Source organism: Papaver somniferum, chromosome 5 (genome assembly GCF_003573695.1).
Source record: "Papaver somniferum cultivar HN1 chromosome 5, ASM357369v1, whole genome shotgun sequence".
In the NCBI taxonomy this organism is placed as follows: domain Eukaryota; kingdom Viridiplantae; phylum Streptophyta; class Magnoliopsida; order Ranunculales; family Papaveraceae; genus Papaver; species Papaver somniferum.
This window is the reverse complement of record NC_039362.1, coordinates 179,539,955-179,552,869: the sequence shown is the minus strand read 5'-3', so window position 1 is coordinate 179,552,869 and position 12,915 is coordinate 179,539,955. Positions and strand designations below refer to the sequence as shown.

The 12,915-nt window shown below is 36.5% G+C and overlaps 1 protein-coding gene and 2 long non-coding RNA genes across 5 annotated transcripts; 2 read left to right on the top strand and 1 right to left on the bottom strand.

The window, feature by feature from the left end:
- Window positions 1-1,849: 1,849 nt before the first annotated feature.
- Window positions 1,850-5,357, top strand: LOC113283819. Its single transcript, XR_003327643.1, has 3 exons — window positions 1,850-2,289; window positions 3,665-3,935; window positions 4,523-5,357. It is a non-coding gene; the product is annotated as an uncharacterized LOC113283819 (long non-coding RNA).
- Window positions 5,358-9,479: 4,122 nt separating this feature from the next.
- Window positions 9,480-10,991, top strand: LOC113283820. Its single transcript, XR_003327644.1, has 3 exons — window positions 9,480-9,749; window positions 9,851-9,906; window positions 10,007-10,991. It is a non-coding gene; the product is annotated as an uncharacterized LOC113283820 (long non-coding RNA).
- LOC113283818 lies at window positions 10,750-12,900 on the bottom strand. 3 transcript variants are annotated; one of them, XR_003327642.1, is made up of 7 exons: window positions 12,317-12,900; window positions 12,081-12,198; window positions 11,812-11,987; window positions 11,560-11,657; window positions 11,317-11,466; window positions 10,989-11,241; window positions 10,750-10,825 (listed from the first exon to the last, which is right to left on the bottom strand). XR_003327642.1 is itself a non-coding variant. In XM_026533204.1 (6 exons), exons 1-6 carry the CDS (start codon window positions 12,681-12,683, stop codon window positions 11,092-11,094), a joined length of 1,059 nt encoding a protein of 352 aa, XP_026388989.1. In that variant the 5' UTR covers window positions 12,684-12,900; the 3' UTR covers window positions 10,924-11,091. The 3 variants fall into 3 exon arrangements, 2 of the variants coding, with proteins under 2 accessions (XP_026388989.1, XP_026388991.1); XM_026533204.1 differs by lacking the exon at window positions 10,750-10,825 and having other exon boundaries at window positions 10,924-11,241; XM_026533206.1 differs by lacking the exon at window positions 10,750-10,825 and having other exon boundaries at window positions 10,924-11,232.
- Window positions 12,901-12,915: the final 15 nt, after the last annotated feature.

Genomic DNA, 12,915 nt, shown 5'->3' with positions numbered 1-12,915 from the left:
AGTGATTGTGATCTATTTTGATGAAGTATGCTTAGTTTATAGACTTTTGATGCTTCATACTTGATATTTACAATTATTGCTTTTGAAAATCTACTTGTTGCAATATTCTAGAATCAAATTGAACGAGAAAATTTCATAAATATAAAGATTGGATTAAATCACTTTGAACTTGGAAAATAGTGGAATCTTAGCCTCAGTTGTCTTTTAATATTGATATCAAATTTGTCCGTGTTTGCTATAATTATTAGTGAATTTTCTATTTTAGTTTTAGAATTTAAGTCTATATTTTATCCTTTGCAAGTCTGAGAATCGAACCACTTTTACCACTGTCTATAAAATACATCAGACACAACAAGATTTTCTTAACGAGGAAACCGCAGATGCAAAAAAACCCTGAGACCTAGTCCAGTTTTGAATACTCTCAGAATTAAGGCGCTATACAAACACTAGTACCAACTTCGTATAGTTGAGACCAAGTAACCTACCCCTAGTTACCTAGTTTCTTAAGTATCCATACGCTTACAACCAATTTGGCCAACGCAAGTAAATCCTAAGATAAAGTCCATTATCTTAAGTTGCTTCAGCCGCTGTAAAGACTTCAAGCACTCAACTCCTTTTGATCGTCTTCCGAAATAGTAATGGACTAATACGTTCGATAAACACTCTTTCAATCTTAAGAAGTCAATCTTTGAAATAGTTGAGTTCAACAAAGGCTCCTCCATTTAATTTAATAAACTCCTTTCTTGGATAAGATCTAGATTATCAAGACAATGAGATCTAGGTACATAAACTATCATATTCGGATACTGAAGAATACCACCAAATGACAATCTGTCGATCTAATACGACTAGCAACTAAAATGTCTATCAAGGATAAACAAATTTACTCGGATCCCAGTCGATCAAGTGTGTGTACGAAGTTAAATAACATAGATACGAAACCAATCAGAAATTTTTGTCAATTATAAAATATAATAGGGATAAAAATGAAAATCAAACATTAAAATGATGGTGGGCTATAGATTTTGCTTTTCACGCTTTTAAAAGCTCTTTCCCCCTGACCTTCTAAAAGTTGAGAAACTTTGCAGATGCTTCGCATAAAAAACACAAACCCTTTCCTATTGAAATTCAAAACTTAGTGGTCACTTGCACCCTTTCCCTTCCCTTCTTTCCTGTTTATATATACTATAACATAAGTTTTGAAATTGTTCTTTGAAAAGAAAATAAAACATTACCAAAAGATAGATTCAGTAGCACTTAAGCTGATCTTGAGGTCACGATCTATCTTTATTTTAGACTTTGGAGAGGCCAAGAGAATAATGCTCGCTAATTCATCGGATGATCGGAGTCGAAACATAAATAGTGGACATCTAAATCTAATACTAACGGATCCGGAGAAAAAAAAATCAAAAAGATATAATATCCATTGTGGTCCATGTATGGGTCAATTAGAATAGCAAATAGAATCCTGGGTAGTAATTTCAAATTTGAGAATGAATTTTATATATAGGGAAACATCTATCCATTGGGGACCTTGTGGGCATAGTGTCTAGAAGGTATCCTCATATTTCTAGAAAGGAAAAGTGGTCAAATGTCTTATGTGATAAAAACAATGTAATTTCTTTCTGCTAGCTTTATGAAATTTCCTTTTATCAAAAAGAAAAAAATAAAAAATAAAAAATTAGTGGACCTTTACACGCATCCATGACATAAGAGTTGCCCTTATCATGTGGCGGTAGATGGTAAATAATGAACGAGAGTAAAAATTAGGGGCATAAAGTAACTTAAAACCCTACCCCTAACCCTAAACTTTCTCTTATATTTATTTATCAAATCGCAAACACACAACAATACCTTATGTGATGTCCGCCGTCACAGTGAAATGAAGAAGGCTTTCAGAGACGATTTGTAGATTCAAAGAAAGGAAGATCAAGAAGAAGAAGAAGGTGTTAAATCTAGGTTGTTTGAGTTATTTCCAAAGAAGACTTACAAATACAGAATCACAAGAGAAAGAAAAGAGAAAATAAAATGGTTCAATTTGGGTATGAGCGGAATCCGAAGTGGGGTTCTCATCTGCTCGGGTTGCTTATATTCCTCCAATTTTGAATCAGATTTCAAAATTGGAGTTAATACAAGCACAGAAGAGTCGCCAAGGGAAGTGAAAATCCACAAGAGTTTATGTCTATAGTGCTGTTGACATGTTTGTGCCCCCAGCAGCTGAATCAAATAGACAAAAATGGTGAAACCAGAGAGGAATTGGTAACCATCAATTTTCAATTTCACTACTAGGTGATTCTTCTTCCTCTTCGTAATTGAGGGCTTTAGTTATTTGATTTTCCATGGGACAATAAGTTCATTCTTATTTTAGTTCATTACCTGCTTAAACTTTATGTATCTGTTGTCTTGATCTTGCTACAACATGTGTGAATAGTTAGTTGCCCGCCTAATTTTAGTTGGTTCACTGTCAGTTATATCGGTTTGTAGAAGTTCTGAATTTGTGTAACATAATCATTGCGTGTAAGTCTTTATGAATCGATGGTACTACATTTTGTTGTCCGCTACGGCACTTGAGTATAGTTTTATGTGTAAATGGAATGATTGGATATTTAGTAATTGAATTGTTGTATAGACTTACAATTGCAATGAAGCCGGAAACAATACAGATGGATGTTGCTAGGGCAGTACTAGATAGAGACAATACATTGACATGACCATCCATCGTCATTCATATAATTGGCATGAGCTTTAGAGCTAAGACCACACCAGCCGTTGGGACAGCAATTTACCTGCACTTTCTTCCTCTCCTAGTATCTTTTCACATCATCTCCCTGCATGAGCTTTAAGTGTTTTTCTTTTTAAAGTGAATCTTATTTACTTTCTAGTCTTAAGACGAATCTTATATGCTGTGTTTTTTGTTTTTCCTGCTTTCTCTTGTTATAGCTTAGTTGGTCTTTGATCGGAAATATTGATTGGAGATTTTGTAGTTGTAAGGTTAGCCTTTGTACTCAGCACTGCTAATTAGAGATTTTAGTTTTGGTTTGAGTGTTATTCTGCAAATGAACTATGTTGTTTAAGGTATGGGGTAGTTGGTATGGTGTTGAAGTGTAATGTGTATGGCGTACTGGATAAGTGGAATTAGCAAACTGTAAAAAATAGGAATTCCATATATATACTTGTGTAAGGATATGCAAGTCTTTTGGATACCTGTTTTGTTGTTGATAGATTCTTCTCTATTAGATTTGTTGTCATTTAGATGAGTTTAAAATCCAAAAATTAGTTAGCACTGTCTAATATTTCGTTTGTTACATCCTTTAGCATAAGGTGATTACCCACCAGAAAGATCATAAGAAGGCGTGCTCGTTAGATTACCCACCAGAAAGACCATCTCCAATCAGTTTTTCGTAGTCTATTGTAATGCTTCCTGTTAGCATAAGGTGATTATTCTATGTAGTTCATTTTACATGTTTCGCTAAATTGCTTGTTTTAGCTTTTTATGTGTTGTGGTTGTCTTGATCTTGCTGGAATATGCTTGGATAGTTAGTTAATTGCTCAATTGATGTGGTTTCCTGCCAGTTATTTTCTCTATAGGATATGGTTCTTAGAGGTTTTGAATATGTGTAACATAATTACCGCTGCCTCTTATATCTTTGTCATGTGTATGTAGGTTTCTGGAGAAGCTAATTATACACCTGAAGAGCAAGCCAGTGAGTATTGATTCCAAAGCAGAAGCGGTGAAGAGATATAGGAGGTAGCACACTTGAAGCAAACATGTCCTGGTTTGATGAAGATGCTTCATGCTGCTTTGACAGGTGAAGATCTTATGCAAGTCAGTGAGTGCTAATTCTAAAGCAGAAGCGGTGAAGAGATATAGGAGGTAGCACAGTGGAAACAAACATGTCCTAATCTGACGAAGATGCTTGATGCTGCTTTGACAGGTGAAGATCTTATGTTGGTATTCCTTTGAATCTTTGATGTTAATATCTTATCCTTGAGAGCTTTCCATAAAAATTTTGGCTGAAAAAACAAAGTCATACCCGCACAGACTAAAAGGGAATTGCTGACTTCTCTTGGAAACCTAATACAAAAATCGTGTAGTGTTTTTCTAATTCGAACCATTTTTGTTCATGTTCTGCCAAAGTATCACTCACATTTTTTGTGTTCATTCTCAACAATCATATGGCTCAGATAAAATGTTGGATTGATTATGTGACTTTATTCATTAAGAGTAAGATTTTCTCTCAGGCTCTTAAGAGTTCTTTGTTCTTGTTACTGGTTAGTTACATGAGATCAGCATGAATTTGTCTGTTTTAGTTACGGTAGTAGTTAGAGACAATGCTCTTACACTATAAATACCTCTAATCTTAATTTTTTTAGGACATTCATAAAGCACCTTATATTGCCCCTCCTCAATTTAAACTCATTTGCATTTAGCTCAAGGTGGTGGAGTTTGCCTTTTTGCTTGTTCCTACTGATTTTGTCCCTCTTCTAATAAAATGCTTTTTTTTGTAATTTTTTTACCCAGGATAAGATCAACGAGCGTGCATAAGAGCATTGAAGAGGAAACCACTCGCGGAGGAAGAAGTATATGTCATGAAGCTTTGATGAAAAAGTGGACTAAATCCGAGCAAGAAGATGTTGGCTGATCTGAGACTTTTTGGGGTTGAAGATGGGGGAGAGAGAGAGGAGCAGAGAGGGGTGGGCAACTGAATCCGAGAGCACAAATTCACATTATCAAGAAATTGAAATAGGAGAACGAACGTTTCACATGTGGCAATGGTACATCAACAAGATATCATGTGTCAACTCGATATAGATTTATCTCGACTACCAACCAATGTCATTAATTTATGCCTGAGTTGACGCATAAGATTAGGTTGTGGATGTTTATGTTGCATGTGAAACGTTCGCCATCTTCTTTCAATTTCTTATTTGTGTCAATTTGTGAACTGGGCGAATTTCATCTTCTTGACTGCTATTTCTATTAGCTTTTGTTCTTACAGTGCCATTCCTTTGGTCTTCAAGAAAGGCGAGGAGCGTTCTTTAGATGCTATTGCAGGACCTCATTCACAGAAATTCTCTAAGTAACAGGCTTTGTTAGACATCCAAAACCAAGAGTCATCTGTTGTCCTGGTCCTGTCTAAGGTCCCATTTTATATCCCATTATGTCAGCTGTACATCAGAAATAACTTTGTTTTGTAAATTATCTGATCTGAGCAAGCTCAGTATCCTGCACAGGTGAATCCACTAATAGCTACCCAGATTGTGACAAAAATCCCATTAGGGGTATTTGGACTAGCAAGGGTATTTGGACTAGCAGGAGGATTTTATGTTCCTTTATAATTTTATGCTCTTTCTAATGTCGCTCTCTTCAAGATTGTTACGTATGATTCTTTCATAAATTTCGTCTTCCTTTTCATTTCTTATAAATACTTGTTTTCAAGACTTATCAGTGGTTGTTTCAAGCCAATAAATAGATCATCAATAATATGAATCATTGTGGGTCGCCATGGTTGTGTCTCCAGATTTTCCACTTTGATATCATTTCTCAGGTACCTGAACGACATGGTGGGCATGTTGCATCATCAATGGAAGCTGATGGTACTATACATGATCCGATCTCAAAACCCCACATTATGTTCTGTAATCTGTTCTCTACTGCCAACATTTTGAAAAATGTGTGTAAAATTCGTGAGGGTATGTTTATTGCTGGCGCGGACGAAGCAAAACCACCACCACCAGAAACAAATTTTTATCTACTAGTCCGAGACATATCGATCGGACGATCGTGGTCCATGTTGGAGGGTCAATCCCTTGGGAGTAGTGAGAACAAGGTGGTGCACAAGTGCATGCAGACTCACATGCTTTTTCAGATGGTGTGCAACTTCCTGGATTGTATCATCCAGCAGCCCAACCTGCCCCAATAGGATACCCCCATCACATAGTTTCTTTGAATGGGTGGGAATGTTGGTCTGCCTGGGGCGGCTCCTGGAGGTCAAGTCGGTCCATACCAACAATCTCATATGAGCCATCTGAATTGGGCACGTAACTGCTAAGGTGATTACTCATTTCTGTTCCAGTGTTAAAGAATTCCTTTTTTATTTTAGAATTTTCTTTACCAAGTGGTGGTACACTTTTGAATAATAGAGTAGTGTATGAATAATAGAGTAGTGTATGAATATGAGATACTTTTGAATAAAGTGGTGGTACACTTTTGAATAATAGGTGATTACTCACCATTTTGCTGCAACAATCAAAGACTAAGAAGTCAAACCCAATACTAATCAAAAATATAGATATCAAGACAATTCAACTAAGAAAAGCAATAATATTCATGCTCAATGGAAAGCAATTATCAAGCAAACAAGTTTATATTTTCGCCTCTAGAACATATATTAACATGGCTAAATTGGGGTCTATAAGACTTAATTGAGGCCTATCAAAATTTCATTCCCACACCACCAAATTACTCTGGGTATCCAAACTTGTAAAATATACTAATTTACCACCACATTAATTCCTAAAACAATTTCATATAAATAGTAATTTTTGCATTTTCAGTAAATCCAAAAACAGAAAAAAAAAAACTAAACCTAAAATCTTTCTATTTTCTTCCTAATCTTTCCAAATTCTCAAAACCCTAATCAAAAAAATCTTCATCCTCTTCTCCAAGATCTTCGATCCAACCAAGAAAAATATAAATCTCCATCAACCCATTCTATGATTTGCATTTCTTGATTGATTTACATGCTTAAATCTTCAAATTTCGAAAATCAAAATCTTTGATTACATCCAGAATCGGTTTATGTTAACATATCGAATAACCCGATTCTGGGTTTTGGTTTCCGCCATGAAGAGCATCCACAGTAATCGGTTTATATGATGATTAACATCAACCGATTTTAGGGTGAGAAACGAAATATGAAAATACATCACCGGAATCGGTTTATAAGTGCTTTAGATTAATCCGATTCTGGAAACATTTTTTTCTTTTAATTATGCGATCCCATAATCGGTTTTTATGTGCCTGATAATTTACCGATTATGTTTGACTCTTCATATTCCTTTTAATAATTGGATTTTATATATGTACCACATAAACCGATTATGGATGTTTCACAGGCATGTATGTTTTTGTAGTGAGAATCAGATTACATTTGTATGATTACGTACCGATTGTTGATTGTTGACTAAGTTTTTTTTTTGGTTTTATGTAGATATGGACTTCTCACACCTAGCGTTTTACTCTCGAGAGCTCACATTGGAGGACATCCTTAGGAAACCACAACGAGTGCCAGAAAGAAGCCTCTATAAGTTTTCCTATGGGCGTGAGACCCATCTTGAATAAGCCCTCGCATTGATTGGCAAGCTTGCACTGGAGGAGCTTTATGAAGTCATGAGGTTCGCGAGGATGAGGAGAAACATCATTTCAGCTGAGAGGGAGGTCCATGCAGAAATGGAAGGTATATGGGAACAAATGGCTCAAGCACAAGATGCTGCTCCTGATGGTGCTGATGCTGGTGGTGCTGCAAATGCTCCCGGTGGTGCTGCTGTTGATGATGTTGATGCTCCTGCTCTTTAAGTTTTTAAGTTTTAGATTATCAGACTTGTGGTTGCTTTAAGTTCTTAACACTATTTTAAGGTTTGTATTTTGGATGATATCTGTTCAACTCTTTAAGTTCCTAACACTCTTTTAAGGTTTGTTGAACTTAATGCACTTGAAATTTTAATTATAATTATGTGTTGCATTAATCAGTATACTCGATATGTCAACATACACCGATTGTGCAAGCTATTTTTCCTGTATGTTTTTCAAGCTAGAATTGGGTCACATATGCATATATATAAACCGACTGTGCAAGCAATTTTTCCTGTATGTTTTTCAACCTAGAATCGGGTCATATATGAATATATATAAACCGATTAGTTTCGATGAAAATTCAAATTTTTTACATGTCTTTAATCGGTTTACGTTGGTCACAAGAACAACCGATTCCTGGTGGCATATCAACACAATCAGGTTATATATACCTTCTAGACGACCGATAATGCCAAATTATTTCACGTTTTCAAAAAAAAATAGCCATTAAGAACTTTCTCTATAAATAAAGACCTCACCCTTGGACCCCATTTGCCCCAAAATTGGTCATTTTATTCCCCTCACTCCATATACTCCACAACTACTCATTTCATACATATACATACAAGAAACGACATCGTTTGACTCCGCGGAAGATTTGGCAATCACCAAAGCATGGTATGCGCAAAATTGACCTAGACGTCAATCCTCCGAGAGGGAGGATTCCACCACCTTTTGGGCTAGGGTACACAACATATTTAGCCAAGAGTTTGGGAATCCTAATGCAAGAAGTGTTCAACAAGTCCATGATAGGCACATAGTCATCGAAAATGTGATACTTTCTTTTTTAGCTCTCCAACCTCAGATTTTTAATACTCTTCCCTTCACCTTTTCCATTGCACAATTTGTAAGTAACTTTGTGGTTTTCTTTACGTAACCCATGTTGTTTTATCTTCCAATAAAGCACCACCAACAAATGTAAGTTTGTTTTTGTGTTTTTGTAGCACGAAGTCGTGAAAAAGCGCTACTTGGAGGAAAAGGGGGAAGCATTCACTTCTTGGCAGATAGAATCCCAGAGGATAACCGGACTACTTGGATGTTGTATCGTCTTCGGAGGAGGAAAATTGATGGCTTTAGAAGTTTTTGTATAGGTTTTGTGGGTAGACCTCTATGTAAACCCTCACGAGACTATAACTCGTCCACTCGGGTCGCCTAGGGGTTTAAAAGCTTGATGCATGTGCTAAATGCATCCTACAATAATAATGCAATGAATGAAAATTGATATGAAAGGAAACAATCGGTTTATATATGTCATAAGTAAAATCCGATTACCGAAATCGGATTATAAACATGTCAACGTTAACCAATTATAGATGTCCTATGTTAATTCGTAAACACCAATCCAGAATTGGTTTACAAGTGAATGAACGTAAACCGATTCCGGGTACTGTTTACGAAAAAAAATCAAAATGTTTGATGTTTTGATGAACTCTCTGACATTAGTTAATCTTACATCCAAAACAAAATTAACCCCTAATACGATTAATCAGTGCTAATTATTCAGGGATAAAATAGGTAGTTAGGTAATTATTTTGATAAGGAGTGGTGTGTAGGTGATTTCTAATGACCTTTTTTGTCATCTAGCTATAGGCCCCAATTAAGTCCTATACGCCCCAATTTAGCGAGGTATATTAACTCACATATCTTTCTCAATTATTTCAATTGTAATCACGATTTATTTGATGACCATATTAGTCAAACAAGAGTAAAAATGTAGAATAGTAAAAATTGGGGCCAATAACTTAAAACCCTGGCCCTAAACTTTTTTTTTCCTTCATATTTATTCACAATTCCAAAACGCGAACAATACCTCCTGAGATCTCCGCCGCCACAGACGATTTGTAGATCGAAGGAAAGAAAGATGAAGAAACAAGAAGATACTGAAGAAGAAGCTGCTTATTATAAGTTGTTTGAGTTGTTAGTAAAGAAGATTCGGGGGATTATACAAATACAGAATCATAAGAAGAAGAACAAGAAAAGAAAAAAGAAAATGGTTGGATTTGGATGATAGATGGGTTTGAGCGGATTCGGAAATGGGGTTTTCAATGTCTTAGTCGTGTTGAGGGAAACTCAACAATCTGAGTCCATGGCATGAACAACCAAGTGCAGAAGGGTAAGTCCTTTACTTCATTCTTGTGAAGTCAGATGCAGATTGATTCTATTTCCTTTTATGTGAGTTATTCTTGTTTCTAAGCTGATAATTCTACTTTGAAGAGCATGATGTTCCAGATTACTGTCATGGAAGACCAAGGGGACAGCAGTGCCTGATGGTATGTTTCTTATTTTTATTTATACACATTTTCTTGTCTGATTGAAATTGTCCGAAAATCTCTTATCAGACACTAACAATAACAATAAAATAACCCTCAGACTATCACGCAACGTTGGGAACTAGGATATATGTCCGTGCTACAGCTTGAGGAGGCAGCTAATTAACAATCAACACAGGAGGAGCATCCCAACAATGAGAGGTGACAATCTGACCAAGATGCTAGATGCCTAATGCTGATTTAGCAGGTGAAGATCTTATGCTAATGTTACTTTTTTGTTAGTATCTTATCTGCTAGATGTTCATGTTTCTTTTGTGATAATCAATTAGATGTTCTGAAATCTCTATGTAGAGATAGATTCATATATGTTTGAAAGGCTATTGAATAAGTGGACACACAAATAGGTCCTTACAGTAGTCAGCAGTCACTAGTTACTGAAAACTAATTCAGAAGTTTGTTGATAGTACTTGAGTATGGGTATCTGAATAATGGTTCTCAATATAAAAAGATGCATTTACCATGTCATTTTCAATTTATGAAGAATATCGCCACAAGTTATGTTCAATTCAGTGGAGTTTTCAATCGAGTCGCACAATCATTCTAAACAATCAGGTCCGTAATCGTATCCACTGAAATTGTTTGGAATTGTGAATAAATCGAGTCGCCACAAGACTTCTGAAATTTGGATTCAGACCCAAAGGAGATTCTAGGAATGCAGTCCAATCCCTACTTCAACATGCAAAGGCAAGCATGAAATAGGGCATACATGCAGTCACACACCCGACATGCTTCTTACAATGGCGCTACACCACAACATGCACATGTGCACTTTCCTGGTTTGTACCATCCGGGAGCACAACCTGCCCCGATAGGAAATCCCTATCACATGGTTTCTGGAATGGAAGGAATGTTGGTGTGCCTGAATTGGGCAGGTAACTTCTTAAGAATTCTTTTGGAAAAAAAAAGTTAACATATAAAAAAGATGTAGCTACGGGTTTTTATTGATTCTTTGTGAAATGAAAAACAACCCGGTAATGTTTTTTCTTTTTAATCAAAGCAGCAATGAAAAATCTGTTACTAACCCATTTTCAGTTTGCATTATTCTAACATATCAAACCATTTCACAAAAGCCAATGTGAATTGAAGATTCATGTTATTGCTAATTATGGTGTCCTGTTTCAATCTTTAGTCATGTACATCCCGGCAAGCATAAATATCCTCGAGCTGTTTTCTAAGAGTCTCAATCTCCCTGCTTGCATTTTGGCTACCATTTCCCTCTCTCAGACTTGTTTCCAAGATTGATAATTTTTTAGTTTTGCTAATTACCTGTTCACACTGAAAAACATAGGTTAAGACAATGAAGAATGACAACATGTTATGAAACTGAAAAGTCTGTAATTTCATTCTGACCGCTCGACTTGGCCATCGTTTCACCCCAAATTGCCGGCATTTTTTCTTGAGCACCGTAGTACAAATTTCTAGTTCTTTAGCTGCGGTATTTATCGGAACGTGGAACCGTCTGGTCAGGTCGGTTAATGTTAATGCCCTTGTCCTTTGCCTCTGTACCATAAAAATTAAATTTAATTAGAACCCCCAAAGCAGTTCACAATCTTACGTACTATGTGAGTTTAATGTTACAACGAAAACTGTTACCTGCGATGCGAGGCCAGGCCTAGGAGTTCTAGTGTCATTCGTATTTGCTGGAGTTCGGTTTTCCTCCTCTGCTCCAATATGACGTGCCTCTGTATTATCTATTTATCAACAAAAGAATATTAATTACACATCCTATAAAATTCAAATATTCATGGTTGGCAGTTTTATTTCAGCAGGAAAAATAAAACCACGCATTATAATGCATGGGTGAAAATCATGCTGATTAAGAGACTTAACATGGCATGTGCCTACCTGATGGAGGGTTGAGCTCATCTGGATCGACGTTATTGAAGCAGTTAAGTCCATAGCATAATGCATCATAGTAAACTGATAATGGATCTGGCAATAAAACATATCCTTCTTGAGTGCGGCTTTGACAATACTGAACTATGAACTGCTTTACACTCTCCATGCTTTGCATTGTGAAACTGCGTAACCAAATGAAAGGTGAACATCAGGTGGTGGGAGATTTACTCGACCATTTCATACAAATGCCTACTCTTATAAACGTCAAAACTTACTCGAACATTTCATAGTTTACTATAGGAGGTCCATCGATAACGTTAGTCCGCATCTCATGAATAGCATGGCTAATAAAACCAATTCTTCCATGAATCTCAAGCCTCATACTGTTTTCGCCTAGACACAATAAGTTAGTCAAACAACCAAATCAGAAACGTTCTGCACTTGTAAGTAAAAAAAATAAAAAATCCATGCACGGAATCACACAACATTCGAAGATATTTACTGAGCATACCATTTTCGTGGATGATTTCTCGAAGGAGATGACAGTAACTACAATTAAACGGAGCCCGAACAGGAGGCCAAACCGAAAAGGGAACAACGAAATTCGTCCCAACTTCATTACCTATATCACCAACATACTCAGGAATTTCACCCTCAACACCGTCGGTAAAATCCACATTAGGAGAATTGTTAAAATTATAATCATCATCGTTCATAACAGGGTTTTCAGTATCCCAATCGAACAGGTCCTCATCATCATGTTGCGAGTTGCCATTAAGCAATTCATCAAAATTCAAAGTTGGGCTACTTTCTGGAAAGTACCGCGCAACGTCGTCCATAGCAAGTAGATCTTCTTCAACATTCGAACAACTCGGCATATTCACATCCCCTCTCCCTCTCTCTTTCTATGCGCTGCGGATTTTCCGAGACGATTGGTGGTGAAATTACACACCAATGGCCTCTGGATGCTGTAGAGAGAGAGAAAGAAACCACAAAAACCCTGTAATCCCCAAGCACCAAAATTTGGTGCTTGAGACGGGCATTCAACAATCGACGAAGAAACTCAAATGCAAGAAAAAGTATGTAGAGCGAGAAATTGAGTGTTAGGAA